We start from the raw sequence: 26,139 nt of genomic DNA on the forward strand, positions 1-26,139 counted from the left end.
TGGGACAGTCAAGAACTTGGCTAATAAAAATGCAAACTGACAGCAAATCTTTTCTGTTCTCTCCCCATAATGAACCTAGCTAGTAGTGTGTGTTGGCATCAACTTTGGGACATATGAGGCACTCGGAAATGCTGTTTTTTCTTCATTGACTGCCCAGGGAAAGTGCTGAGCCTTTTCTTGCTGCAGTAAGACTGCTAAAGGGGAAAGGGCATCTTGTACTGGACAGCTAAACTGATTATTATTTAGTCTCAGTCATTCCCTTGTAGAATGAGAAGAACGGGGCAGGAAAGGACCAAAGGGGCGATCAGAAAGAAACTAGAAAGCAGTAAGCTAGCATTGTACAGTGCTTTCTGATAAAGTTTCTGTCCCCACCCTGCCTGACGCTTTTCCTGACTTCCCACCCCTCTCTTATATCCTTCTTGGGTTTTCCAGCTCTGCCTCCGATCCGACCTGGATTTGAAGGGTGGGTACCTGGATTCCAGTGCAAACACCTGCCCAGAAAGACCATCGCTGCTCAGCTTTGCATCCTCTGATCTGACTCCGCAACCCTCCATAAACTCTACTTCAGAGACGAACTTCCCAGGGAAAAGTGGGGAAGCACAGATGCTGCTACGAAGCTCTGATCAGGCTTTTCGGACAGAGTTTAATTTAATGTATGCCTTCTCCCCATTGAACGCTATGCCACGTGTAGATGGGTTGTTGCGGGGATCTGCTCCTTTGGGAGAGAGGAAGCCAGTGAATTCGGAAGCAGGATGCTGCAGCTCTCCTGCCGAAGGATATTTCAGCAGACATGAGTCAGGACTGCTTAAAGAGACAGTGCATGGATCCATGTCTCCCTGCGGCGAGAAGGCTTGTGAAGGCGTCAGATCTGCTCCCCAGAATCCGCCACAAAGGAAGAAGGCAAGTATTCTTGTGAAAGAATAAGATTAAGATTGCAGGAACCTGAGCAGGAACAGTCCACGCCATGGGAAAGACTTACAGGGAGAACAGCGAGAGCAGAATACATCTAAAATGTAGGCAGGGCAAGTAATCCAGGCATCCAGTGCCTGGATGAAAACAGCCTAAAAGTTGTTAAGAGAGAGTGAGCTACCCTTCAGGCAAGATTTTGATGTGAGAGCTGGAAGAAGACGATCACAATGAAAATACCTCTTTTTGGAGCACAGGAAGGAGAGCATGATGCTCACAGCTTTCATAAACAGTTGTTGAACTGAGACGAGACCCAGAGCAGTAACACAGTGCAGCTGTACTGGTTGGTGGAGGTGTTATTTATCAGGATGAAAAGGGTCCTTGGTAGGAAAGAGAGTCTAGTGTTCCAAAAGAAAACACAGGCTTTGTTAGAAGGTATTAGAACATTTCCATCAATATGGAAACACGGTAACACTGCAAGAAAAGTAGATGAATGTTATTACTTAAGTTTTTAGCTCTTTGACACTAAAACCACAGGAAGATTGTTTAAAGAAAGCAAATGTGTATTGGTTTCTAATAGCAGGCCAGTGACCTTTGTGGGACTAAAACTGAGTGAAAATGACAAATCAGACGTTGATAAAACTGGGTACTCATGGGACAAATAACCATATGCTTTTGTAGATGTGTATCGATGCCTTTTCCTGTGCTTGGACTTTTTTTTTTTTTTTTTTACTGCAAGTGTGGTAACTTAAATCGCTTGTATAGATGTCCAGCTGGGTGGAATATCTTATTTCCATTCAATTTCTGGAGGGTTTTGATTTTTTCCTTTGGTTTTCTTTTAAAGTTATACTTATCTTAAAACCTTCATGTGTTGAGTTACTTCTGGAAATATCCTGTTCAAAGCCTTCCATACAGGCATTGAATCATACTTGATGAATTCTTCAGCACAGCTGCCTTCTGCAAGTACTTTATGAGGTCTGTGCCTCATAATAACTCTTAAGGGAAGGCACAGTGAAAGGTAAGTGCTCAGCTGGAAATACAAGTGTGTTTTTGGTCCTGCTGTCCCTGTGTTACGGACTGCATTATCTGGGACCTTTTGGTCTGTGCCTTTGACAAATCTGAGACTAATTTCCACAAAATACATTATACTTTTGCTAAAAGTAACTTATTTAGGTGATGGTGCTGGAATATTGTAATACTGGTTGCTGAACCACCGTAGCAGGAACGTGCTCTAAGCAGGCTAAAATTCTACGTGAGGCTTCACCAAGTTTTTAGCGTTAATGTGGCTGAACTAGTGTGAGTGAACAAGACTCTTTGAAGATACCAGTTCTGTGAAGGAAGCTCTTGTTCTTTGATTTTGGGATGTACAGGTACTGATACACATTTTATAGAATGTCACAAACCAGAGAGAGGGAGTGAAGAGTGTTGAGAGGAGGATATAGAGGCTTGATGCTTTTGAATATGCAAGCAGGTATTGAAGTGAAATTGCAGATTGTAAGAGAAGCAGACTAGCTGGGACATTTCCACTGAAGTATGGGTCATAAAGAGTAAAATGTGTGTGAGCATGGCAGTTGATGAGTGATCCAAATTTTTACCACTTAACTCTTTGTCCAGAGTGCCTGCAGATTCAGGAAGATTTAATAATCCCAATATACCTTTTAAAGTTTTGTCTACAAATCCAGATAAATAGATTTTTTTTAATGGTGTGTGGGCATGTTCCTCCCCTATCCTAGTCCATTGCTTTCCCTGACTCACGGCTGTATTTCTCTCTCCCAGGTATCTCTACTAGAATATCGCAAGCGGAAACAAGAAGCCAAGGAGGGAGGCGATTCAGTGCGATGTACAGGGACTCCTACCCGACAGGGCAGCAGCAGTTCTGTGACTGACACAGATGGCAACAGCCTACCGGGCTCTGTAGTACGAACTCCATCCTCCCCACAAAGTGGCTTCTCCCCTTCTCATCCCTCCCTGCCCCACGTAGAGGACATCAGCCCGCCAGACTCGAGGGGGGCTAGTTCCTCAACATCACTCAGCAAATCCCAGGACAACATCAGCAGTAGGTGGTGAGTGTTATCTTTCCAAACAAGCCCGAGAGTGCTCCACAGGGGAGGACCAGTCTCTCTAGGGGGCATTTCCGTAACAATAAGTGCAGTTGGATGGGTTCAGTGGGTCTCTTGGTGTTGTCCTCTTTTGTAATTGCTAAACAACCATGAAGGATACCAGCAGCCTTCTCAGCCTGCCCTTTAGTTCTTGGTTTAGATATCAAAAAACTGTCTCGAAAGATAAGAGGTGAAACAGTTGTCTCTCTCTTCCACCAGTTTCCTTTTATGGTCTCAGGTTTGAAGGTCTTACTCTTGAGATCAGAGTTTAATCTGGGTCTTTTCTCACTGAACCACCACCCTGGACATGTGTGATACTAAGTCAACTCCTATTCAGAAGGAAAGCTAACAGAGCCCTCTGCAACTTTGTGTGTGAGAAGCAGGAACAGTGAAATAACTCCAGCTTCCCTAGTGCTTTGCAGGCGTAGCTTGAAGAGCAGTTACCAGACTGCAGTCGGTGGCTTACCAAAGACATGGAAAAACACCTCTATCATGTTACCATGAGAAGGTTTGATGAGGAGAAGGGCTGGTCTTCAAAAACTTTTGAACCTGATAGTAATGTCTGGTCCAAAAAATTAAATACTGCAACACTGAAATGCGAAGTGTTTTATCATGGTGTCAATGAAGTGATGTTTAGGGTGTTCTGCTTATTGGAGCTACTCTGCTCTGCTGCTTTTGATTCAAGTTCTGTTCATGCGCACCACGGGCAAAAAGACACAGCTTCAGAAATGTTGATTCTCCGCATAGGCAGCTGTGTCACTGTTCATGTAATGGCAGGTGGATGGCAAGGGAAGAGATGCTAAGCGGTGCTGAAGGCAGTGAGAATTATGAAGTCTATGTTGAAAGTGCTTGAGAAATACTCGTTTTGAGTGAATTTGCGGGAGTGCTAAGATCCATTTCCTTCCCTTTTCCATCACTCTTCAGGCGGAGATTAACAGAAATAATTTGTCTCATGCCTCTCTGATAATAGTCTGTCTACCAGATGACCTTCTGCCAGATGTTAGGACTGGCCACAGCTGATGATTAGTTTTTAATCATTATTTTATAATCAAATATTGTTCTGTGCAAGTGTTAATATCCCATGCCCTTCTCCTCCTGTGCCACTTCCTTCTGCCTCCTAAACAGTGAAAGAAAAACCTAGCTGAATGAAAAAATACTGGTTCAGGGTGAGATGTCAGCGTGGCAGCCTTGCTCTAGTACCATCTTTGTATTTTGTGAGCTTCATCTGCTGCTCCTCAGCAGGTGCTCTGGCTTCAGGTTCCCACATGGTTTCATGAGTAAGTATTGTGTGGGAATAAAGATCGTATTGCTATGGGACGCTGGATGTAAAGTTGAAACTATGCTGATAAGTTTTGAAATGGGTTTAAGCAGACTTGCTGCCTTTTGAATTCTTGTTCTTCTATGTTTTAATGGGCAAGGCTAGCAAACGTACAGTCACCTTCTACTTTTAAAAAATATATTAGAAACTGCATGTTACTGAGTTAAAGTTGTGATTCAGTTTCATCTTTAACTCTTAATTGCTTACATTTCAGGTACATTTCCAGACATTCACAATAATATAATATTAGGGACAGAAGAAAATGGTGGGAACTAAAATTACGTGCCTTAATTTTTAGAGTTGTCCGGATTTTTGCTGAATTCTACAATATTTGCCAATAGCTTTCGTTTAAAAAAAATTAAGTTTCTGTCTCTTTCAGTTGCCAAGATACAGCCATCACAATGTAAACAGATGTGCTGCTGCCCAGTAAACCCAGCCTTGCAGAAAACTGTCTCCAGCAAAACAATAGCAGCAACGAAGGTGTGAGTTCACCCCCTCACCCCATTCACCTCCATGAGGTGTGAACTCTGGCCCCTGCTCCCTTCTGCTTCATTGAGGGGTGAACTTCAATGTCTGGGCTATTTATTTTAAAAAAAAAAAAAAAAAAGGCAAGCTAATGTAAAACAGTTTTTAATAGATCTTTAAAAAGCAAAAAATGAATACAGAAATCTCTTAATATGCTGTTAAGCTGCATACTTACATGGTATACAGTGCATTTAGTATTATACTAAATATTTAAATTCAGACATTTTTAAGGCTCATGTTCTTCAGTGTCTAGGGTAATGGCATTGTAAATCCCTGATCAAGGTGCTACTATCTTATAGGTCAAAACTCACATTTCTAAAGAGATTTGGATGGTTCTGTGCACGGTAGATTGAATATTGACCCAGGGGTCTGGAGTTTCTCTGTGGCTCTGTTTTTCTTCTACAGATTGGCTTCGGAAAGCCATTTAATCTCTGTTTTTCACCCTCAGACTAGACACTTTTAATATTTAATGGAATAAGATCTAGCACCAATCTTGAGTGGAGAGTTTTCACATTATGAAATAAATGGGACAAAGTAGCATTAATGGGCAAAATGGCCAAGGTAGCTCTGCTCCAGGAACATTGCATTATCTGACTGTACTGTCTTGATACTGTATTATCCTAAAGGTATTGGTTTTGCTTCTTTTTAGTTTGATAAAAGTAATCTATGCAAAATAACTGCATCTAATTTTAAAACAATGCCAGGATTTTCAAAATGCTATTGAATCTTGAAACCATTTTCTGGGAGGATGTGTCCCGTAATCAGGTGATCTGCTGAACTGGATGTTTATAGCATTTTTCTCATAAGAGTAAAGATTTTGTATTTCTGAGGGCAGTGCTATCATGGTAGCCAGTGACTGGCAGTCTAAAAACCCACAGGAAGCTATTTATGTTGCAAAAGCACTTCAGAAGTTTATTCCTCATTTGTCTAGAGAGCTGGTGGTCTCTGATTCCTCCCTTCTGTGGTAGGGGTTTGCATTTGCACTAACATCATACTAGTGAATTTAAGCAGAAATTTAAACCTGTCTTGTGATCATACCAAGGATCCCACAGCCCCCTTGTGCGTTGGTCACGTTGCTCTCGGCTGCGTAATAGCAATCCTCAGCCGTTACTGGGTTTTTGTTGCAGGATGGTCCCAACGTCGGTGGAGAGGCTTCGAGAGGGCCGAGGCATACTTGAGAAGGTGTTGCGAAGTGGCGCAAAGGTATCCCAGAGGAATGAATCCTCACCTACCTGTGACAGTGCTGTTGAGAGAGATGCAGGTAGGAAGATTAAATGTTTGAACACTTGGTTGGTGGGAAATGATGGATTCAGATAACTTTGCAAACTTGGCTGTGAAGTTAGTTGTACCTTCGTCTTTAACATTATCAGTGCCTTATAAGAGCCTTCTGCAAACAATGCTTTATTGTTATTTAGATATTGCCTGAGCCTATATCCCTCTTAGTTTAGACCTGGAAGACCCCCAGGGTTTGGATTCAAGACTACCTGCATCTTGGCTCTGGCAGGGATAGCATCTTTGTCCTTGGAGAGATGGGTTAAGCAGCATTGCCTCAATTGCCCCTATTTACTGGGGATGCAAGTGCTATCATTTAATAATCTGGTTGGCTTAACACCCAGATAAATGTATTGTCACACTAAAATGCGGGTGTAGGCTTTATGCGGTGCTAAGAACTAATTCAGCTTCCAAGCCTTACTTCAGCTCTTTTTGAAGTTACTTGATTCCTTGAGTTATTATATTTGTCAGTTTTGTGAAGTGCACCTCCTTCCTGAGATGAATTCAGTTCTGTGTTGATGTTCCTTTCTTCTCTGAATGAAGCATTGTCCTTGCCAAGTAGCTTGCAGGGTCAGTATTTGTAACCTGAGCTGAAGTTACACCCATCTTTTATCTATCGGTGGTCTGAAGGTGAGATACGACTTTGAGAGATGGACATATCACTTCTTCATTGCCTACTTTCTCAGCTGTGAAAATAAGTTATTTTTCTTTTATTTATTTAGCAGTCTCTGTTGAACATGGTTGTTTTTCTATAACAAATTGTGCCTTCAGAACCGTGATTGTACTTGGGACTTGCAGCAATGGATCATCATGTTTAAATACTTGCTCTGTGTGTTGCCATCAGTCCCTGCTTCCTCACAGCTGAGAACTGCTGTTAGAGATTCCTGGATGATATGGTTACAGCTTGCTGATGATCAGGGGTAGGGATCTGAATCTCTCTGGAAGCCAGAACCAAGTCATATGGTATTTTGGATGTGGAAGGACGAGAGCCTCTAACCCAGACTAGCACAGAGCGCTGCTTTGGGTCATTCAGCAGCAACAGCAACTTTTCCCTTTGAGGTGTCTCATTTCTGAGCATTTTAGGGCAAACAGGTATTTACTTCACCCCAGCTGCAGTAAGGTCTATTTGGGAGCACTTTCTGAAAACTGGCCTCTCATCTGGTTTTTGTTGTCTTTGTGCACCTAAGCACATCTCTTCTGAATGCCTTTTCCTCATGTAGTCTTGAGGGGGAATCTTCTACCCTTTCAAAAATTTCACTGATTTCATGGGACCCCACTGGGAGCCTGTTTCCCATCTTTCTCATAGCAGTGGAAGTGGCTTTCTTGGTGGTTATTTTTCAGAAGGGGAGGCAAAATCCAGACTCACAACAGGCCTTTTGCCCGCTGTCATCTCTAGGGTCTGGCTTTTCAGCCTTACCCAAGAGTTAGGCTGGAGTTAGACTTTCAGCGGCGTTGATCCATTCTTCATCCGTATTACCTAAAACCTATCCCACTCCAGGTTGTGGAAACCTAGCGCTGTAGCTGACAAAAGTATTTTTGTCTCTTTCATCCTAGTGCAGCAAAATATTTTTTTTTTTTTCTTCTGCATACTCTGGCAATTTCTTCAGTAGCTTGTTTAGATTCTGAGAGCCACCTTCCCTCCCCCAGCTGCTGGTCTGCTTCTTAGTGAAACAAGTGAGTGGAGTCCCTGCCGTGCCTGGTATCACCTGTAGGAGTTGTGAAGGTACACATGGTTACTTGGTGCTGTAACAGATAATAATATGAGAGGAACTACAAACCTCAAACTTGGATGGTTTGCTGGTGAGGCACGAACAAATGAAATGGAATTTATGTGCATGCCACACTTCTGAGGGTTGCCGCTGCTCTCAGTTAAAGCTGTTCACTTCATACATGTTTTAGGTTGACACAAGCCAGTGCTGCCCAGAAAAGCAGTTCTTTATGTCATTCCTTGTTCAGGTATTAAGAAATGGGGCAGGGAAGTGTTGGCTTTATCTTTTAAGTTTACATAGAGCAAATTCAGGAAGGTTATAGTTTTATAGTCTTTGTAATTTAGAGTCTTTTGATAGTCTTTAACTTTGACAAGGTTTTTTTTCTGTGAACAGGCACTGCCAGCACGTTGTGCAGCCCTGCTGGTGTGCCTGGCCTTTTAAGAAACAATTCCTTCCAGAAATCTTTAGATTTCTGCTGATTCTTGTACTCAACTTCTATTAAGCACAACAGTCCTCTGAATTGAAGAGTTAGTCTCTTCTGTGCGTGGCTGTTTTCACAAAATGTGCCCCGTACTTCAAGTTTTGCCTTTCTGCACTGCAGTACTCGGCATGTCACCCACAGCAGACAGCTACTTCAGCTGTAGTTTCAGAAGGTGGAAGGTGGCAGAGGACATGTGCTGGAAGCTTCACACCCCGGTCTCTGTGCAAGCCTTGTGCCCTGAGGAAGGCAGCTTCTGAGCCTCACCAGCAGACAGACAGGACAGCTCCATCCAGATTCCTGGTTAGCTGGGCCACCAACTGTGATGTAGCACAGAGAGCAAAATTGCAGCAAAGCCATGGGCACTGCTGGCACTGATGCTCCTGCCCCAGTGCATCTGGTGCAGAGCCAGACCTGTCTGGCAGAAGTACAGAGCAGACTAAGGCAGCATGGCCTGTTTTACGACCAAGACACATCTGTCATACAAATTTGATACTAATACCAACACTGTTTCACCAAGGCTTTTCAAACGCGGCTGCTGAGAATCCCTGAGATGCTGTAGCTAAACAGGTCTGTCTCATTAAGGCTGCAACATAACTCTGATGTGAAATCTTCTAGTCCCACCAGTTTCATCCCTCCTAAAGAAAGCATGAAAGCATGATCGCCAGCTGAACGCCATGGTTACAGTAGTAGCAAATGAAAATAAACATGGCAAAGTGACTGGGTCACTTGCAGTAAGTACTTCTTAGCTACCCCAGTTCAGATTCGGTTATTTGGTAGGACAAGAAGCTCACCTGCCCTCTAAGATAAGGGTGCTAGAAAGGCTTGCTCTGTCAGGAAGCTTATTGCTCTTGATCTCTCGCGTAGTTAAGGTGGGTCATCGTGTACTGTGCTGCTGTTACTCCTCAAACCTCAAAGCACTTTCATAATCTTGGCCTGTTTCTGAATTAGGTATTTCAGAGGTCTAAGAGTAGCTCTGTTTGGAGCAGCTCAGTTGTAAAGCATAATTCCCAAAACAGCAGCCTTGGCAGCACGGGACCTCAGTCTTCAGCAACGTCTAGAACTGCCTTTGAGGAGAACTTGCAGCAGGATCCTCCTGACAGCTGTCTATAAGAAGGGGCGGTTTTATCTCCCCAGCTGAGGCCAGTGCGGGTTCGCCGAGGCTGACGGGAGAATTGCTGAGTCCTTAGAAACTGTCTTTTGCTGCTCATGACCTTCAGGAAAGCTGAGGGAGCCTGGGCTGTGTCCGTGTGGTGTCACCAGGGGTAGCTGTTCAGATAGGCTGGTCCAAGGCAGGTGAGCTTTGCCCTAAACCAGAGAGAGCACAGCAGTTCCTAGCATGTATGGCTGATTTGTGCATGTTAAGATTTCCCAGTTGCCTTTTGCTAGGGTTCTTCAGCTTCTGAAACACTGATGGCTGGAGAAGCCGCTCTTGTCTCAGCTCTAGCTAGATGCAGAACAGGACAGCTGGGGTGTGTGCGGCTGTCACTGGGGATGGAACTGCTGTGGCCTCAGTCCAGAGGGTGAAGTTTAACATCTTGCCTGTACGTTGCAGACACAGCAGGAGGCGACACTCCAGAAGCCCACAGAGGACCATCAGTTTACAGTCCTTCCCGATACAGCTACCAGGTAATTTTTTTTATATTATTTACCCATTTCTGAAATAAAGATTTTGATGAGACTGGGGGGAAACTGGGTTTGGCTGCCGGTTATTCCCAGTCCTGCTACGCCAAGCACCTTTGGCTTGAGAAGGAGGTAGGAAACAGGGAAGTCAGTCTGACATGTCTTTGCTTTTTTTTGTTTGTTTGTTTGTTTTTTGTTCCCTGCCGATGTGTTCAGCTCCTGCAGTCTGACAGTCCCCAGGCAGAATCACAGACCCTCCTCCAGCAGAGTTCTTCCCCCTACAGAGGACACCTCGCTCCCTCTCCTGGATACAGCTATCGAGCAGCAGCACAGAGGACTGGACACAGCCTCTCTCATGGTTCCTCAGAAACATCCCTCTCTTCCACCTCGTACTCCAGCCCTGCCCACTCTGTCTCCACAGACTCTTCCGCCCTGTTTGCGGGGAATTCGGGGTATTACAGCAGCCAGCAGCACTCTGGCAGCATCAGCAGCAGCCTCCTGAAGAAGAGCTGCCCTGCTGCTGCCAGCCCGGCACAGCAGCCAGCTGTGGACTCTCTTTCCTCCGAATCGGGCTCCCAGCCCTGCACAGGCGCGTCGGGCTCCACCTCCGCTCCCCAAAGTGCTAGGTCACTACAGTCAGACTTGCGGACTATCAGTCTGCCGAATTCTGGGCAGTCTGTTCTCTACCAGGGCTCCCGGGGGGCAGTGATTTCCAATGCACAACACTATCCGCACCGCGGGGCGAGCAGTGTCCATCAGTACAGACTTCAGCAGCTTCAAGGTTCTGGAGTAAAGACTCAGACAGGACTTTCCTAGGGCTGCCTGGACTCCAGGAGGACAAAACTGCCCATAGCTCCTTCCAGTCACCTCTGGAAGTGGCTCCTGGGCCAGTGTTGGGAGCTTGCACCTGATGCTGGGGTGCCAGGGGTCAGAGGCTGAGGTCTGAAATGCACGGGTGAGATTTGTGAGCAGTATTGGCCTCTGGCCTTGTAGGAGAACGCAGATTTCTCTGAGGCAGAGACTGTAGCAAAGCTGGTCCCTGAAGTGTGGGTACATTGCGGAAAAAAAGAAAAAAAAAAAAAAAAAAAAGAAAAAAAAGGAAAAAAAAAAAAAGAAAGGAAAAAAAAAAAAAGGCAAATGGTTCAAGTGCAATGACTGTGGTGCAGCCTCTGTCTCTTGTCCGTGCCCATGGCCATAGTCACTCATGCCGTACGGACATCTTTTTGAATACGAAAGCAGTTTAAAGAAAACGTTGGGGGAAGTTGAACTCCAATCCCAAAGCTCTCTTTATAGGTCAGGTTCTCAGTGCGTTCTGGGGAGGGCTTTAATCCGTTACGATCATTCCAGTCACAAGCAGACGAGCGCACACGGCTGCCTTTGGGCCTGGGTCACGACTGCCGCGGTCGGAGCTTTTTCCAGGACAACAGTCTCCGCAAATGTGAACTAGCACAGAGAAGGGGGTTGGAGTGTCTGTGCCTGTCGCTGCAAAGGGTCTGGGATGCACCGTCGCGTGCTGCTCTGACGGGGCGCAATCGCCGCGTCCGTCGCAGGTCTGTGAACGGGAGCATTGCTGGGGGCGGTGCTGCCACGTGCCGCCGTGCCGGGGTTGGGGGGTCTCTGGCTGCTGGGGGGTGACCAAGGGCCCGAGAAGCGAAGTGATGCTGCGGGGGGCATAATGATGCCTGGCTGAGGAGCGGGGGTGCTGCAGAGAGGCGGTGGTGAGGTGCTCGGTGGGGACCCCGGTCTGTGCCGAGCCGGACGCTCTCTGTGCGGGATGTCTTTCCCAGCCACCGTCACCCGCTGAGCGTGACAGCAGAGCCAGCCCAGACACAGTGCGCTGTCTGTTCAATTCCATACGATTGCCAGCTTCTTTCTCACTTGTTTACTGTAATATCGGGCGTGTTTTTATTTATCTAATTTTATATTCAGTTATAACCATAGTAGGTTAGCTAATATACGACAGGTGTCATCCCTGGTGCTGCAGTGGAACTTCTCCTTTCTCTTGGATAACATAATGCTGTGAGTCTGTCTCCCCTGTCTTTTCAGATGCACAGTCTTCTTCCTTTTTTTTAGGACTGTTACAGGTTTCTCTAATTCACAATTGAAATCAGGTGTTTGTTCAACCTAGGGGAGACTTTTAAAATATTGAAACAAAGAGTAACTTTCTCACACTGTCTGGCTGTGAGCGTGTTGGGATGGAACTTGTCACCCCGCCGTTGGGTGTCTGTATACTGTATAAAATAGGTGTAAACTTCACTCGCTTAGCCCTGCGGGTGCAGCCTCCCCTTTCGTGCTCTGAACAGCACGGGGCAGGCGGGCTCTGCCCTGCGGGGCGGCAGGAGGGGGCCGGGGGGGCCCTGTCCGGAGGCTCCGGCACCCTTGGGGGCAGGAGGGAGGGACCCTGGAAAGCTCTTGGAAAGGTGGGGGCTGTAGCTTCTTACTCTAGTGGAGTTTTTACACCATGCTGTAACATTTGAACTTTCACAAGAGATGTAATAATTTTGATAATAAAAATACTTAACTTGAAAACCGGTCCCTTTGAAAATCTCTTTCTGTTTCCTTACCACCGTCAGCGCTGGTGCCCAGGTCGTGGGGTGAGGGGTTGGGGGGTGCATGTTGATGCCCCTTCCCTGTCCCTGCAGGGTAAATGAAACCTTGCAGGAGCAGCCCTGCAGATCTCCATTTTGCCAGCGTTCTGGGTGAAACCGGGGGCTGTTGTTGCAGTTCCTGAGGGAAGGGCAGTTCCCCAAACTTTCTGGCTGGCATTGTGAGATTGTGGCTGCGCTGCTCCTCTTCCCCTCGCTAAGCTCATCTGGGGAGGGGATGGGGTGGAAGATATCCCCTGCATTCCTGCTTCAAAACCTGTTTCCTCGTGTGCTGGTTCCCAGGGCTTTTGGTTATAATGCTGCTTGCCTTTCCTTACGAAGCCTGAGGTGGGGTGGGCCCCACGCCCGAGTCCGCAAAGCTGGCGCATCTGAGGTGCCCAACGCCTCCGGTGTTCCACTGCCCTCTGCGTGGAAACCCCCCGGCACCTCCTGGGACTGTGCCTGTTGTGGCTCGTCCTGCCCCCCAGAAGAGTCTGGCTCTGTCTCCTCTACGCCTCTCCCTGCCGTGTGCCTGCATGGGCGTCACCCGGGCTGCGAGCACGTCCCGTACTGGGGAGACTGGAGCCGGCAGAAGCTCTCCAGGTGTACGAGAGGCCCCAGGCTGCCCTCACGCTCGCACAGCCTGGAATGCCCTTCTACCAGAGTGTGCTGTTGGACTGATGGGGCCACCCGAGTTCTTTTCCACCAAGATGTGGGAATTTGCTGTATTTCAGGAGGCTCCCACTGGCCTGTGTCAGCCCGTGAGCTGACCAGCTGCCCCTGGTGCACCCCGGCTCCACAGCCCCAGGGAACCTGTGGACGGGCAGAAGGTGGGTGTTGAAACGCTCCTAATGAGATGGGACGCCCACCCATCTCCTGCCTTGCTGCAGTGTGGGACAGACCCTGTCCTGGGGGCTCGCTCAACTGCACGGGGCACAGGGCCGGCTCCTCACCCTCCCTTTCTGGCATGGCTCTGACGCCCACCCGGCCGCTCCCCACCCTGCCCGGCTGTGCCGTGGCCAGTGCCCATGTGGGGGGGGTCCTTCAGCCTCCTTGCAAACCACCTCGTTTCCATCAGCGGTGCCCGGAGGAGCCCGTCCCCATCCCCCCAGACCACAGGGCTCCGAGCTTGTCTGGTTTTAATTATATTTTTCAATAAGGTTTTGTGAAACACTGTATCAAACTTTGTACTAAAATACAGATATATTACAGCTACTGTATTCCTTTCTCCACTGATTTTCTTCCTTTGTTTTTCCATTTCAGCCGGCAACAGCGCTCACAAGCTGGCAAAACCCGGGCACTGCCGGGGCCGGGCGCGGGGGGCTCCTGTCGGACCCGCGCGGCTGCCAGAGGGACGCGGGCGCTGCCGGGCTTGTGGCTGGCGAAGGCCGTTGGTAGAAGGAGCGCTGGCACCCACGCCATCCCAGGTGACTCTGGCTCCCAGTAGGTGTTTCGGCGCAGCTCTGTCCCTCACTGCCGCCCCGCAGGGCCTCTGGGCACGACTTACCGGCTCCGGCCAGCCCCGGGCGCCCCGGCTTGCCGGGCTGGGTGGTTTTTGAGTGGTGGTTCCTGCAGAGTCCTTCGTTGCCGTCTCCCAGCAGCCTCCAGCACTGCGGCCCTGCCCCATGTCCCCGACAGGCAGCAGCTCCTCTGCCCGGGGCTGCCCGTCCCGGGGCCGTGGTCCCGCTCCCAGGCCTTGCCCCGTGCCTGGGTCCAGCCCTGCCAGGACCCCCGCGAGCCCCCGGCCCGTTGCTGCCCGGGGAGCTGGGGGCCCTGCAAACAGCCCCCGGCTACTCGCACGGAGAGGCGGCCAGCGCTGAGGGCTTTATTGCATTGCAAGGGCTGTGGCGACCCGAGCCCACCGCGGCCGGGACCCGGGGAAGCCCACGTGCACCTGCGTGTGTCTGGCCTGTGGCAGGGAGGGTGCCGGGGGTGTCAGTGCCAGCTTTCGGGTGCTGCGTGTGCGCGATTGAGGCTGCGTTGCGCTCGGAGGACGCCGGGCGCCCAGGGCAGCTGCCGCCAGCGCCCCGTGGGCCAGCGAGGTGCAGCCAGGGGACACGGCCGGGATGCCAGGGTGGGCACAGGAGTGACCGCGTCACGCCGGGCCACGCTGTGTGGCAGGGAGAGCCTTGCCGTCACCAGTGGAGATAAAGCACCGTATGGGGATGGGGAGGGAAGGCGTTTGGCAACAGCCTGCGGCCGGCTCAGGGAGGGGGCTGGCAGGGGGTTCTCCTGCGCCCACCCAGGGGGTTTTGCATGTTCAGCTGCTCCCACTTACCAGGGCTTACATTCAGCAGCGGCGCAAGTCGGGTATTCCAGCGGCAGCGAGGCCCCTGTGGTCCCCGCACCGGGTGGGGAGCAAGCAGCAGCCTGCGGCCCCAACCAGGCGCCAGGGAACGCCACATCCTGGGACCGGGCTCCCAGAGTGGGGGGCGAGGGGGCTCGAGTCACTTTACCCTGTTTAGAGAATATGAATTTACACGTAAAAGTAGGGGGTTGGGCCCCATCCTGGCTGCTGGGTCCCCCGGCCGTGGAGACAGGATCTTGGAGCTGTACAAAATGGGAGTGAGGAGGGGGCTGGGGCCTGGAGCAGCCGGCACGGGGCGTCACTGGGTGCACGTTCAGGAGGGAGGTGACAGGTCAGGAGTCCTGGGGATGTAGAAATCTGTTAAAAACTCCGAGACTGTTTTTTCCTTGAAACAAAACCGCAGTTGGATGTCGTTCTCAAACGAAGCGGGTTTGGGGCATCCTCCCCCGGCAGCAGCCCGTGGGCGATGGGGGGTGCAGAGCTGGCAGGGTGCGTGGGATGGCGGTGCCGGCGTGGACATGGAGGTGGCCATGGATACGGCGGGCGGCCGGCACGTCCCCGGCGTGGGCAGCGGGGCCCAGAGGGCAGCACGAGACGCTGCGTGGCCACTGGCAGCAGACGAAGGGCAGGACAGGGAGGGAGCGCCCAGGCTGCCGGCTGCGGGAGGAGGGTCCTGCTGCGGGCGCTCGGCCTTATATCCTCTGCAGGGAGAGCACAGCGGGTTGGGGCCTGGCTCCACCATCATGCCACCAGCCATGCACACGCCTGTCCCCACCCCTGCTGCCTCCCAGCCCCACTGCCCACAGCCCCACCGCCCTGCACAGCCAGGGTCCCCCCATCCCAGCCCCCGCGGGGTCACCCAGACACCCTGGACAGCCAGGGCTGGGGCACGGGACAGTGACACGCAAGACTTACCGCAGTGCCGACAAAATCTGTGGAAAGAGAAGAGAGGGCGTCAGGCAGGGCTGGGGCTCGGTAGCTCCCTCCCAACCTCCCTTGCTTTGCAGGTGGCAGTTAAGCCCGTGGGACCCTGACCCAGCTGCAGGCTGTCGGAGGGGCCGAGCCCCCCGCGCTATTCCCACCCAGGATCGCGCCCGGGGCCGTGGCGTGGTGCTCACCTTTGCTCTCTGTCTTGAGCTCCTCGTGCAGCAGGTCGTTCTGCCGGTTGCCGAGGACGAAGGCCAGGAAGGAAAGGATGAGGGCGTTGAGGATGCCGATGATGGCCAGGATGTAAGCCCAGCGCACGGAGCAGTCGCCCAGGGAGTACTTCCCCGTCTTCTCCCCGCACATGTCCCGGATGGTCTCTGCATCCCAGCCATCGGGAAAGATCATACAGCCCAGCACCAGGCAGAGCGCTGCAGCGGGGAGAGGAGGGAGAAGCGTCGGGGGGGACTCGGCGGTGGCAGTGCCGGGCGCTGAGCCCCCCGGTCGGTGCATGAGCGCAGTCCGTGCCCAGCAAGGAGCCCACCGTGGCCCCAGGACAGTGGGGCAGCACAGCAGGTGACAGCCACCGCTGCCCCAGGGGACTGCGTTTGCACGCGGCTGCCCCAAACCTGGCCGGCACACAAGTGGGGACATCAGGGGCTCGGTTTCTTCAAGCATCAGCCACAGGATCAGTGGTTCCCCATGGGCTTTCCTCGCCACCCCGTGTGCGAGCAGAAGCTACCGGCGTGCTGCGGGCAGGGGTGCTGCCTGCCAAGAGGGGTCATTGTCCTGGGAGCACCCCCATCCGACCTGGCAGCCCTGCAAGCACCACTCCCAGCGGGCTCGCTCGCTCCGCGTGCCTCCGTCCTGCACGCTCCGTGCCGAGCAGGGAGACATCAGGGAGTGCCAGGATGAAATGAAGGGGAAAGGAAATGCTGAGACAAAGCCTGCGACTGGCAAGGTAAGGTGATGTCTTTTCTACCTACAGCCAGTACAAAAGCTCCCCACCTCGTATCAGCTGGGAGGGCTAAAAATACTGATGATGTCGCAGAGAGCTCGGGGTGTGCTTTGTTTTTGTCCTGGGTTAGGGAAGAACCACGAGGCTTGTGCCCACGACAGCAAACACCTCGCCAGGCACAAGCGCTGCCACAGCGGCAGCTGCAGAGGACGGGCAGCGGCCTGGATGGCGCAGGGATGCTGACGGGCACTTTTAGCCGCTCTTGGTAGGGAAGGGAGGTCCCAGGTGCAGGGGGAACAAGTGCAGGGCTGGCGCAGGGCATCGCAGCGGGACTTGGCACGGCCCTCGCATCCCGGTGAGCTGCGCCGCCCGCTCTCCCCAGGAAAGGGCAGGGGCGCCAAGGCGAGTGGCCCTCGGCAGCCCGCACACCAGTGCGAAACAGCACCCGCCAGCTGCTGCCCGGTCTCTGCCTCTTCCATCCGCGTTACGAACCCACTTGCTGATTTATGACCGTACCACCCCAGCACTGCGTGACTGCGGAGCGTGGTGCACACGTGAGGAACCAGCGAGCTGGCATCTCCAGCACGTCGTCGCCAGGAACTCCTAGCCAAGCACGGCCACGTCTTGGGAAACTCCCTGTCCGCTGGGACCAGACGAACCCAAAACCATCCCCGCTGGAAGGAAACATGCTCAGCACTGTGCGCTGCATGGTAAACGGTGAGCCTGGCCTGCCTGCTACCCTGGGCGCTTTCGAGCCAGATGCTGTTTAATTCAGCTGAGTGCCTAAGTCAAAGGCAAGGAGGAGCAGCAGACCTGTGCTGGGGACTCTCCTCGGGAAAGCAGAGGTGCGGAGAGGATTTTAGGACCCCCTTGAGTTCCCGATGCAATGCAGCTGTGGAAAATGCCGAGGTGCTCTGTGGCCATCCCCAGCGAGGGGGTGGTTTTGTCCCCGCAGCGCTGGTCAGGCTGACAAGACCCAGCCTGGAAACAGGCACAGCTGTAACGGCTCTGCCAAAATGGGTGGAGGAGAAAAGACCACGGTGAGGCCAGAGGAAAGCACAGAGAGTGGCAAGGCAAGCGCTCCCGCTGCCTGGGTGGGCAGCAGCCCTCAGCGACGGCCCCTCTCAGCCCCGAAGAGAACAGGGCTGCAGGAGAAGGCAAATTTAAGTAAAAAAGAAAAAAATCAGGTGCCAATTTTACCTGCACCAGCAGAGGCTCCGGCGGGCTCCTGGCTTTTGTGCAGGCCCTCGGTCAGTCCTTTGCAGGAGCAGAACAGCAGCCTCTGGGTCTTTCCCTTTGGCCTCTGCAGCATCGCTATTTCCTCCGCGTTTCTGAGCACTTACTTGGGCTCGGGGCAGATCCAGCTGCCCGCGCAAAGCAGGAGCTCAGCGAGAGCTCACTGGTCTGCAAACACCACGGGTGAGGGTCCCGCAGGACATCAGCAGGTGCCAAACACGGCAGGACGGGGCTGTGATGCAGGAGGCAGCGGATTAATGCGCTGGAGGGCTACGGCGCTCGTGGAGGACGCAAGAGACGGGGTTTAAGGAGAAAGCAGAGAGCGGCTCAAAAAGGTACAGGGCAAAATACCCAGGGCGTGAGCCACCGGTGCAGTGGGTTGTCACAACACGGCCACAAATTCACCACCAGGGCAGAGGAGCGTGTCCGAGCCACCGCGTGTACCCGAACACCTCTGCCCGATGCCGACCAGCCCCTTCCCACGAGCCCATCGCTGCTGTGCAGCTCCCAGGAGGGGGCCGTGGCGGGGCCACGCCACCATGGCAGCTCCTCTGCCAGCAAAGCGCAGCGCTCGCCTCTTCCCGTCTGTCCTACGCGTTCCCAGAAGCAAGCGGAGTCCTCTGCTCTGTCACAAGCAATTCCCTTTTCCGCGTGTCCCCAGGACGCCCGATGTCCTGGAAACACCTTCCCGTGCCTGCAGCAAGGAGCAGCGCTGACGCGCGGAGCCAGAGCAAGGAGGGGATCCCGGCACGGTTACCAGCCTCGGCGCTGCCCTTTCCGTCGAGCCCCTCGCAGCAGGTCCCAGGGGTGCGAGACGGGGCTCTGCCTGCCCATCCCACTGCCCACAGCACCGTTCTGCCAGCACCTGCCTCCAAACGCCCCGAGGTCCCTTGCAGACCTGCAACAAAACCTCTTTTGTTGTTTAAAACAGCCGACTTCTATGCCTGGCAGCTGCATGGAAACACCAAGGGATGACTCCTACAAGAGCCGCTATTAAAAGGGAAAAAATAACCCAACTCTAATCCATTTTGGTTTTAATTCCCATTCTCCTGAGGGTGTGGTGCCAGTCCCCACTACCAGTGGCACTGAGGACAGCCTGCCACTTCGTCACACCCACGGCTGCCATCCCTGCCCGGGGCCCTGGGCTCCAGCTCACTCTTACGGAGTTCTCCCAGTTGGACAGACAGATTTGAGACTGGGCATTTCGGGGATCACCAGAGGAGGGTGCAGGCAGGAGGACGAATGGGCTGTGGTGTGCAGGACTGCCCGCGGGATCCCGCTGGGGCTGGGGCTCTGGCCCCGGGGAACACGGCATTTCCTGGGGTGGTTTGGCAGCTGGTTCACGGTTTCCCACTCCTTGGTGCTCCCTTGTCAGGGTCCCCTAGAAATGAAATGGGCACCTCAAGGGCTTCTGATATTCTCGCAAAAGAAAGTCATCGAAGGGAATTAATGCCTCAGGCTGCAACACTGGAGCGAGATTTTAGCAGTGAGGGATGAGGAGGCTCCTGGCAGGATGACATTCCCCGGTATAAGGTGCATTTAGCCAATTCGGACCGGCTGAGCAACTTGTGTGTTTGTTGAGTACTGGGGTTACCCCAGTGCCGCCCCACTCCCGTGCAGTCGTGCCTGCAGGATTCAAATCCGATTTTTGGATCGCTTTTGCTGGCTAGTTTAGTCTGCAGGTTTGGGTGAAGACTGGATTTTACTGCTTTCATCTGCCATGGGTGGAAGAGGTTAAGGAGGTGCAGAGCAAGGCACTGCCACAGGACACACAGGCGACTGAAAACCTGGAAGTGCGGGCGTAACTGCGGGAAAACCAGAGTCCCAAAGGGGCTTGGCAAACCTGGCCGGGGGACAGCGAGGTGTTTGGTCCTGTGGGCAGTGGCTCGCCCTCCCTGGGGTTCAGGGAGCTGGCTGTCCCCTGCCCTCCTGCACATCACTCCCACCCTCACTGCAGACACGTCTCGCTGCCCAGGGTATTTCGGTGACCCCGCAGTCCCTCATGGCGAAGGGGAGGAGCTCTACGTGCCACATCCTCCGCTGCGCCCATGGCCGCACACGGAGGGTCCCCAGCGGGGATCCCCGACACGGTGCCCCCGGGGCACCAGCGGGGGAACAGGGGATGTGCGGCACCTTTGGGGTCTGCACTGGGAAACCTCCTGAGAGCTGAGCACCAAAAGGAAAGGGAACACAGCCCCCCCACCCCTTCCTAAAAATAGAAATCCCTCTAAAATAAATGAAAATTAAAGGCAGCACGCTCGGGACGGCAAACACCGGCCATTTACAGAGACGGGAGCTCCCTTACGGCATTTTGCTCCACAGGCTGTTCCTGAGCCAAAAAATCAGCAGGACTCAGAATAGAGTTATGAGTTGGTATGAATCAGAACTGACAGTTACTTTATCTGGAACAACAGTTAAGGGATGTAAGCTCCAGGACACAAGCGGCTCCGAAACGCCCGGCTCAGCCTCTCCCCGCAGGTCCGCAGGCACAGGAACAGCTACTACGGGAGGGTTCCGCTGCCTCGCAGAGCCCGGGGCTGGCTGCCGCGGAGCGCACGGCGCAGGACGGACGCGAGGTCTGCGCTGCGCCGCTGCTCCTGCCCCCACTGCACGACAGCAGTGGCAGGGGAAGGAGAGGGGAAATCTTCAGGAAAGATTTTTTGTGGGGGCCAGAAGCCGGTAATTCAGCAAAGGCAAAGGTTTTGTGCAGCGATGTCTTCTTTTCGCTACAAGGTGGGCAGCTGGAAGCGGTTCACCTGGAAGATCGTACGCTGGCAATATTTCTCCCTTGGGCAGAGAAAGGGCTTGAGACGACTTCATCCTCACGGCCAGCAGCTCTCCCAGCTGGTTTGCAGCAGTGGTATCTGTCTCTCATTTTTTTCATTAAGGATTTAAATTAATGACTTTTATATCCATGAAAACAATTTTTTTGAAACTTCAAACTCTCTCTGAGAGGAGCTGGCTCTCCAGCAAGTCCCAGTCGGGAAGGTGAGCCCATCCTGAGGCGGCCCAGCAGAGCCACCACATCGCTGCCAGCACCGGGGAGTGTTCCAGGGGCTGTGGCACTAATTCGGGCCAGACCCTGCTCTCCCTTTCGGCTGCCACCACGCCACCACACCGCGCAGCTCAGCTGTGCTCAGCCCGGCGGCTAGCAACGGGCTTCCTAACCGCTGCTCTCCACGGACGTGCCGAAACGACGCCGTGCAGCTGCGCGGTGTGAGGAGTCCCAACTCAGATGGCAGCAAACGCAGCTCAGGTGAGGAAGATGAAGGCGCTGAGCAAGGCTTTGCCTCTGCTCCCAGTTCACACGCTGGTGGGAGGGAAGGGCCCATCTGCACGTGGGTGCGGTGCCACGCAGAGGCGGCTGGGGTCTCTCGCACCGGCATTGGTGCCAGACACCAGGACAACTTTGTTCAAAGCTCGGAGTTCACTCACAGGTTGACTGTGTCTGACGTTACAGCAGAGAATTAGGGAATCGGAGGAAATGCTCAGGCTCCTGGGCAGCCGCCTCGGAGCGTGGTGGCAGTGGTGTATTCCTGTGCACGGTGTCCAGCAGATGACTGCTACGTGGTCGCTGGAATGGAGGCATCCACAAAATCAGCCCGGCTGCCTTCATCTCGCTCCTGTACCTGCCCTCCGCGGAGGGGGACGAGAGGGATCACCCACGCAGCCCATTTCTCTTCAAGTAAGCATCGTCCCATGGGACTTTCCGAAGGAGCTCCTCCGCTAATTTTGAGGACCAGGGTGGCACCAGGGTGCTGTCAGTCATACAGCTGTTGACATGCCGATGTCAATGGCCCATTTCTGGTTTTGTAACAGAAGGATTTAGCGAAATCTCCAGTCCTGCGTTACTGGGATTTTGAACAGGGCAGATGGCTACGTTTCTATTTGCGATAAAGCAGAGTCTTTCCTCTTAATTAGATCCAGTTTCCTCCTAGGGGGGCAGTGGCTTTTGAGCTGGAGCTTTCCGTGAAGCTCTAATTAAACCCTTCCTTGATTGTGGTCCACTAATTAGACGTTGATGATTTAAACTTTTTTTTTTTTTTTCTGAAAGAGATACTGAATTCCTGACCCTCCTCCTCCCCCACCTTCCTGCTCTTGGTTTCTCTCCTCTGAAGAGCCCGTCCGTGCCCTCGCTCAGCAGCCCTGTATTCCGCATCGGCCATCCCGTACAGCCGGGGTGGACTCACCTCTGCCCCTTCTCTCTGCCTTTCACCTTTTTCACCTGGTTTTCACCAGTGAGACTGTGAAACTTTGGGCCTTGCAGCGGCTCCTGCTGAAGCAGCGTAAGTCCTCCTTCAGCTACAACCTCACCCAGGCACGGGGAACGCCTTTCCATTCTCCGCCTCCCCAAACCCCTCTGCCCCAGCACGACCCAGCAGCCTCCCAGGCAGGTGAATCTCTAGAGCTTGCCATCGCGCTGTGCCGGAGCCTGCGTCGGGACACATCTCTGCCCTACCCACCAGATTTGGCCCAGGGTGTCCTTTCTACAGGTCACGGCAGCTCCTGCTCCACGTGCAAGGTAACTCATCCACCTGCGGCTGCCTCTGACGTGCCCGGGGAAGTTCGGCCGTGCCCGACCTGGCCCCAAACAAGGCTCCCCCTCGTCAGGATGCACCACCCCACCGCCTCTGCGTCCTGGCCCTCCCTGATGGTGACAGCAGCCTCTCCTGCAGGATGGAAGCTCTCAGGCTGCCCCATCTCAGGGCAGGGTGGAGGGCCAGGCGCTGTGCACGCTGTCTTGGACTTTCCCCAACTGAAAGGTGCAAAGTCACTTCGGGAGAGCTGCGAGCCACGCCTGGGCCCGCTGGGGCCAAGGGGGCCAGCTCATGGCCCCAGCAAGACACACACTCGGGCTTCTCACAAGCGCAGTTGTGAACACTGCAAGTGCAGCCGCAAGGTGCAAAGTGTGAGCAGCAACAAGCCCCAGGGCAGGGCGAGAGGGGTACCTGGAGGTGACAGCCACAAGGTGCTGCCACGGCCACCCAAGCCTGAGGTGGGGCAGGACAGGAGGCACCAGGGAGGAAGCCTGGGGCCGCTGTCGGTGCGGTGCCCTCCATCACGCAGCTCCCTGCGCAGCAATAGTACCAGCCAGGCGCTCCAAGCCGCTTGATTAAGCTGCTGATAATCAGTAGGATTTGGGCTCTGAGCTTGCCTTAAACCGGTAAATCTTCGGGAGAGGGAAAATTAAAGATGAAGGAATTTCCCAGTAAGCCAAGGCAGCTCCTGGTCCTGATCTGGGTGAGGAGAGGTCAGGCTTTCCAGCACAGCCCAGCTGTTGGAGGGAGCCAGGCCAGCTGCAAGCCCCTAGCATAGGGGGGGTCCTTCTCCCAAAAGTGCTAGACTGGAGACCTTTCATTAGGAACGCTGGGGGCTCTGGGCCCTTCTGGTTGAAGCTCTGGGTCTATTCACACTTGGTATGCAGTGGGGAGTAGCACAATGTCTTCCTACGTGTGGTAAAACTGGAGAGAGAAGGAAGTGAAGAGTCCTGCTACCAGGGAAAGCTCAGCATTTGTTTTCAAGGTCTGTCTTTTTGGAAAGCTCTGTGAGAAGAGCTTGGAGGTCTGTATACAACGGGACACCTGGGGTCCTTATCAACAAACACATCAGGTCCCCTTCTGGAGAAAAGTTTGGGTTATTGCATGATGTCCCTTTGAGGAATGAGTCTATGAGGGTGTTGGGGTACATCTATGGTGGGGTTTCTTTTGTGGAGGGAGCTAAAGAGGGCCACTTTTGGGGGGAGCGGGCTTGAGCCTGTGGTCACTTCTGAGGAGACATCAAGGTAATTGTACGGTGTCCCTCTGCAGGAAGCGCTGTGCTCGGGGTCTCTATGCAGAGAGCGGGGGAAGGTCTGTCCTCACCGCCCTTTTGTGATGCTGGAGGGAGTCTGGGCACAGCTTCTCTTTGAGGAAGAGCTGAAGGATCTCTCTGTGTACAGGTGCTTTCACAGGGCTAGGAGGTCCGTGCACGGGCTCCTGCCAGCGATGGGGTCCCTTCAGGGGCTGGGGGTTTCCCTCAAGTGAGTATCCCCTGGGGGCTGGGCTGGGTCCCCAGGGGGGCTGGTCTCAGGTCTAGGGCATCCTAGGGCATCCTTGGGGCTGGTCCCTGACTCTGGGACAGTCCTTGTTGTAGGATGTCCCAAAGCTGGTCCTTGACTGGGATGTACTGGGGTCCCTAGCCCAGGTTGTCCCGGGGTGCTCCAAGGCCAGTGCATGCTCCAGGTGCCCCACGGCTGGTGCCTGTTCTGGAGTGCCCTGAAGTGGGTCCCTGATCCAGCTTTCTCAGCATGTCCCAGAGAGCCCTGGGTGCCAGAATAGGTGCCCGTTCCTGGTGCTCTGTCGGTGCTAGCACCTGGCCTGTGTGTTCCAGGAAGCCCTGGAGTGCCCTGGGGTCAATTCTTCTCTGGGATGCCCCATGGCCCCGCAGTGCTTGGGCCCAGCCCAGATTACTTGAGCGACTTCGGTGTTCCCCACAACCAACCTCTGCCCAGAGAGCCCCGGTTGCCTGTGCCCAGAACCAACACCTGTTCCTGGTGTTGTCACAGTGCCAGCGCCTGGCCTGGGTGTCCCAAGAAGCCTGTGACTGGTTCCTGGCTGGGATGTCTTACAGATCTTGTACCCACGCCAGCTTCCTCAGGCAACCCTGGTGTTCCTTGTGGCCAGGGACCCTGATACCAGTGCCTGGGGAGCCCCGGGGCCCACTGCCCCGAGCTGGTGCTCATTCCTGGCGCTCCGTCACCGCGAGTGCCCAGCCTGGATGTCCCAGGCAGCCCTGAGGCTGATTCCTGGAACCGTGTCCCCGCAGCGCTTGGACCCAGCCCAGCTGCCTTGAGCAACCCCGGTGTTCCCACTGTGACCAGGGTCCCTGCTTCCAGCGCTCAGGGGCTCCCCGGGTGCCAGCGCCAGTCCCGGCGAAACCCCGCATCCCCCGCCCCAGCGCCCCGAGAAGACCCTTCGTGGGGCCGATGCCCATCGGGGAGAAGGGTGGGGGGGGGGGGGGGGGGGAAGGGGTGTGGTGGTGGTGCCGGTGGGTACCTGCCAGCAGCTGCATCCAGGCGCAGATCTTGTAGACGGTGGCGGTGTTGCAGAAGAAGAAGAGGGCGAAGCAGGTGATGCAGCCCAGCGTCAGCACCATGGAGAGCAGCACGAAGAAGGCGGCGGCCTGGAAGGCGCCCGAGGGGATGGTGCTGAAGTCGGTGAAGGAGCCGCGGCACGACAGCTCCCGGCCCGCCAGCCCGCTGCCCACGCAGTAGTGGAAGAGCCCGAAGTAACCGGGCTTGGGGGTGTTGACGCTGTCGCCCACCCAGTAGGGCTGGATGAAGACCACCACGTTGATGATGGCGAAGCAGATGGTGAAGATGGCCCAGAGCACGCCGATGGCGCGCGAGTTCCGCACGTAGTTGTCATGGTAGAGCTTGGAGGCTTCCTGCGAGGGCAGCATCCTGCCGGCCGCCGCGCTGCCGGGGGTGGGGCGGGGACGGTGACCGCGGGGTTTGAGGGGGTGGGGGGGGTGGGGTGGGGGGGGCGGGAGGGGGTTGGGGAGTGGAGGGGGGGAGGGGGGGGTGCGCCGCGGCCTAGGCGCGCCCGCGGGCTGCCGGCCCCTGCGCCACCCGCGCCGCCATCTTGGCTGCCGCCTCTGCGCCCCGCGCGCGCGCGCGCGCGAGCGAGCGCGTGCGGGTGCGCGGCCACCCTCCTCGAACACTGGCCCCCCCCCCCCCCCCCGCCCCGCCTCGCACGCCACTGCGGAGCCGAGCCCAGCTCCGCCGCGCGCGCGCCCCCCGCGGGGATCGGGCGGCTTCGGCCCCGCCCCGCCCCGCCCCGCCGAGGGGGCTCGGGCGGGTTCGGCTCGGCTCGCGACGGGCTCAGGCAGCGTTCGGAACGCGCTCGGCGGGGTTCGGCTCCGCTCGGGCCGCCTCGGCAAAGTTCGGAGCGGGTCGGTCCGTTGAGCCGGTGCTGAGGAAGCCGCGGGGCTGCTCCGGTACCCCGGCCCACCGGGGCAGCCCCGGTTGGCGCCGGCAGGTACACGCGTGGGCGTGTCTGGCCCGAAGCGGGCCCGCAGGGAGGGCGTTCATCACCCCTCCCCGACCTGCGGGTTGGCGGAGGAGCCCCGCAGCCCTTCCCGGCCTGCTCGGTGGGGCTGGAGCGCGGTGGTCACGGCCAGCGCGGGCGCTGGGAGCAGCACCGCCTTACCGGCGGCTG

At 54.5% G+C, this 26,139-nt stretch overlaps 2 protein-coding genes across 6 annotated transcripts in view; one reads left to right on the plus strand and one right to left on the minus strand.

Moving 5' to 3' along the window:
• The window catches only part of SETD5 (SET domain containing 5), a 68,456-nt gene extending 55,993 nt beyond the window's left edge, over positions 1-12,463 (plus strand). For 3 of the 5 annotated variants that reach the window (XM_086755931.1, XM_086755932.1, XM_086755933.1), the window contains 5 exons: positions 433-900; positions 2,683-2,969; positions 5,976-6,109; positions 9,863-9,936; positions 10,147-12,463. In XM_086755931.1, coding sequence (XP_086612057.1) covers positions 433-900; positions 2,683-2,969; positions 5,976-6,109; positions 9,863-9,936; positions 10,147-10,746 — 1,563 coding nt within the window. In that variant the 3' untranslated portion in view covers positions 10,747-12,463. The other 2 variants (XR_015259605.1, XM_086755934.1) reach the window with 2 other exon arrangements.
• A 1,174-nt stretch (positions 12,464-13,637) lies between these two features.
• On the minus strand, positions 13,638-25,439 carry LHFPL4 (LHFPL tetraspan subfamily member 4). The gene is made up of 4 exons (XM_086755638.1): positions 24,976-25,439; positions 15,942-16,178; positions 15,739-15,755; positions 13,638-15,524 (listed from the first exon to the last, which is right to left on the minus strand). The coding sequence occupies exons 1-4, from the start codon at positions 25,379-25,381 to the stop codon at positions 15,516-15,518; spliced, it is 669 nt and encodes a 222-aa protein (XP_086611764.1). The 5' UTR covers positions 25,382-25,439; the 3' UTR covers positions 13,638-15,515.
• Positions 25,440-26,139: the final 700 nt, after the last annotated feature.

Source organism: Chlamydotis macqueenii, chromosome 10, assembly GCF_036417535.1.
Source record: "Chlamydotis macqueenii isolate bChlMac1 chromosome 10, bChlMac1.mat, whole genome shotgun sequence".
Taxonomy (NCBI): domain Eukaryota; kingdom Metazoa; phylum Chordata; class Aves; order Otidiformes; family Otididae; genus Chlamydotis; species Chlamydotis macqueenii.

Coding starts and splice junctions, on each gene's coding strand:
- LHFPL4 (XM_086755638.1), bottom strand. CDS start 25,381: ATGCTGCCCTCGCAGGAAGCCTCCAAGCTCTACCATGACAACTACGTG. Junction 16,179..24,975: donor CTGGATGCAGCTGCTGGCAG/GTACCCACCGGC, acceptor TCCCCGCTGCAG/CGCTCTGCCTGGTGCTGGGC.